This window comes from Zingiber officinale, chromosome 2A, assembly GCF_018446385.1.
Source record: "Zingiber officinale cultivar Zhangliang chromosome 2A, Zo_v1.1, whole genome shotgun sequence".
Taxonomy (NCBI): domain Eukaryota; kingdom Viridiplantae; phylum Streptophyta; class Magnoliopsida; order Zingiberales; family Zingiberaceae; genus Zingiber; species Zingiber officinale.
Genome location: NC_055988.1, coordinates 53,408,016 through 53,410,670, shown reverse-complemented (window position 1 = coordinate 53,410,670; position 2,655 = coordinate 53,408,016). Strand labels below are relative to the sequence as shown.

Sequence of the window (2,655 nt, the reverse complement as noted above, 5' to 3'; positions counted from 1 at the left end):
AATGTTTCTAGCTAGCTGCCCAATCTGCCTTTCAATGTTTTGCAGTGCTGTATCAGTCCTCTGCTGATGTTGCTGCTGTTGCATCATCTGCTGTTGCTGTTGAAGCACTTGTTGCATCAAATCCTCAATTTTTTAGCTACTAAAGTTTTGCTGAGGTTGCATTGATCTTGGGCTTGTAGAAGAAGGCATTGCAAGCTGAAATTGATGCTGATTTGCATTACTTGGCTGTTGGAAATTCTGCACAGGTTGCTGAACATGCTGGAAATGTGTGTGCTGATTCTGTGAATTCTGAAACTGTGGCTGGATTGCAACATTTGAATGCTGGAAATTCTGGAATGGTTGAAATTGCTGATTTTGGCTGAAGTTTTGCTGAGATTGTGGCTATTGTTGTTGCTGAAATTGCTGTGAATGACTTGCTGGATGATTCTGGTAATGATGATGATTCTGTTGATGCTGATAATATGGCTGATGAATCTGCCCTTGTGGTTGTTGCTGATAAAATGCATTCCCATACCTCAAATTAGGGTGATCCCTCCATCCTGGATTATATGTTGAAGAGTTGGGATCATATTTGTGTTGCTGAAATCGAGGTCTTGAAATGGCTGCAACGGATTCATCTTGATGTAGATTAGGACAATGATCCGAAGAGTGATCTTGGCTTGAACAAATTCCACACAACTTCATCATTGGTAAAGGAAAATTTGAAACATGACACGAATTTTGCAAAGCCATTTGCTTCACTAGAGAGGTCAATTCTTGCAAATTGTTTCTAATTTCTTGTTGCTCAGTCGAAACTAAATGAGTTTCATTAACCACTCTAGTACTAAGAGCTCTACTCCCAAATTGCTGTGAGTTTTCCATCATATTTGAAATTAGCTCTCTTGCTTGATTTGGAGTCTTATTCACCAAGGCTCCTCCAGCTGCTGCATCTATCATGCTCCAATCCATGGGAAGTAGACCCTCATAAAAATATTGAACAAGAAGCTGGTCACTAATTTGATGTTGTGGACAACTCGAGCACAACTTCTTGAATCTCTCCCAATAATCATAAAGAGTCTCTCCCACTACTTGCTGAATACCACAAATGCTCTTCCTGATAGTTGCAGTCCTAGAAGATGGGAAAATTTTCTCCAAAAATACTCTCTTCATATCAATCCAACTCGTAATGTATCCAATTGGAAGGCAATATAACCAGTCTTTAGATGCTCCCGTCAAAGAAAATGGAAAAGTCCTCAACTTAATGTCTTCTTCTGAAATCCCTTGTGGCTTCATGGTTGAACAAACTACATGGAATTCATGTAGATGGCGGTTGGGATCCTCTCCTGATAACCCTTGAAATTTGGGAAGCAGAAGAATAAGTCCTGATCTAAGCTCAAAATCTCCTACCAAATCTGGATAAGTGATGCATGAGTACTTATAAGCCACATCTGGAGCTGCAAGCTCTTTCATAGTTCGATCCCCTTCTGTTATCTGATTATCCATCTCTGAACTTTTGCTCTCACAAGTTGCTGCTGACCTAGCTTGTCTCCTCAAAGCCCAAACGGTTCTCTCAATCTCTGGGTCAAGTTCAAGCAATGTTGCAAAAGAAGACCTAGTCATGCAAGCCAATAAACAATCAAAATTCAGTAGATATTCAATAAAATCAGAAAAAATAAGCAAACTAAAGTTGATAAAATTATTCACAATCCAAAACAAACAAGCAATTCTAACAACGTGTCCCCGGCAACGACACCAAAATTTGGTAGCTATCCAAATTGATGTCACAAATAAACTCCTAAATTAATGTTATGATCGAAAACCCACAACTACACAAAGAAATGTTCTAGTATAAGGGCCGAGTCGAATTTTCGAGGATTATGCTAGAAACATGCTTGTCTTGGATTAAGAACACTCTTTTTGGGTTTTCTAGTTATGAAATGGGGATTTGGTATTCAAAATGAAATATTAGACCTAGAAATGAATTCAAACACTTCAATTACCCTATTGCAGAAATAATTCTGAACAACCAAAAGAAACAAAACTTCAAACCAATCTTGCACTAAATGGAATTCATTCATACTGCGATTATGAAATCGTCCAAATTCCAAATTAAGCTTGAACAAACTGCAAAACTAAACTTAGCTACCACAGCTTAAGTATGACATTAAATCTACTTAACTGATTGACTTTACCTACTGGAAACTAAATGCAGAATTCAGCTCAATATATTGCAGAGTAGAACTTATCAAAATCTGATCAAGATAGCTGAACCTAATTTAACTTATGAGCTAATTAAGGGTTTAAACAGAGTTGCAGCAAAAATTGTTAATCAAAACATAACACTAGAACAGAACATGAAATCTGAACTAAGAGAATCAGAATCATGTAGAAAATTGAACTACAAAAAATACAAACTGTAACTAACAAATTCAGGAACAAAATTTCAAGAACAAGAAAACCTACACTAAGAAACAAACTGCAGGAAATCTAAACATCCCTACACCCAAATCTTAAATCAGTTTGTCTCCTCTTTGTCATCACACAAAGAAACTGCAGAGAACACTCCAACAAAAGTCGATCTGGTGTCCTCAAGCTTCAAGATGACTCAGATTTACAAAATTTCAACAAGGTCAGTTCTGAAATGGTTCTCTGCTGCACGCTGCTGCATTTTCTGAA

At 37.4% G+C, this 2,655-nt stretch overlaps 1 protein-coding gene across 1 annotated transcript; it reads right to left on the bottom strand.

Moving 5' to 3' along the window:
• Positions 1 to 381: 381 nt before the first annotated feature.
• Positions 382 to 1,599, bottom strand: LOC122043663. The gene has a single exon (XM_042604267.1). It carries the CDS (start codon positions 1,597 to 1,599, stop codon positions 382 to 384), a length of 1,218 nt encoding a protein of 405 aa, XP_042460201.1.
• Between the last annotated feature and the right edge of the window lie 1,056 nt (positions 1,600 to 2,655).

What these genes read in the sequence shown, in the direction of transcription:
- LOC122043663 (XM_042604267.1), bottom strand. Translation starts at nt 1,599, where the DNA reads ATGACTAGGTCTTCTTTTGCAACATTGCTTGAACTTGACCCAGAGATT.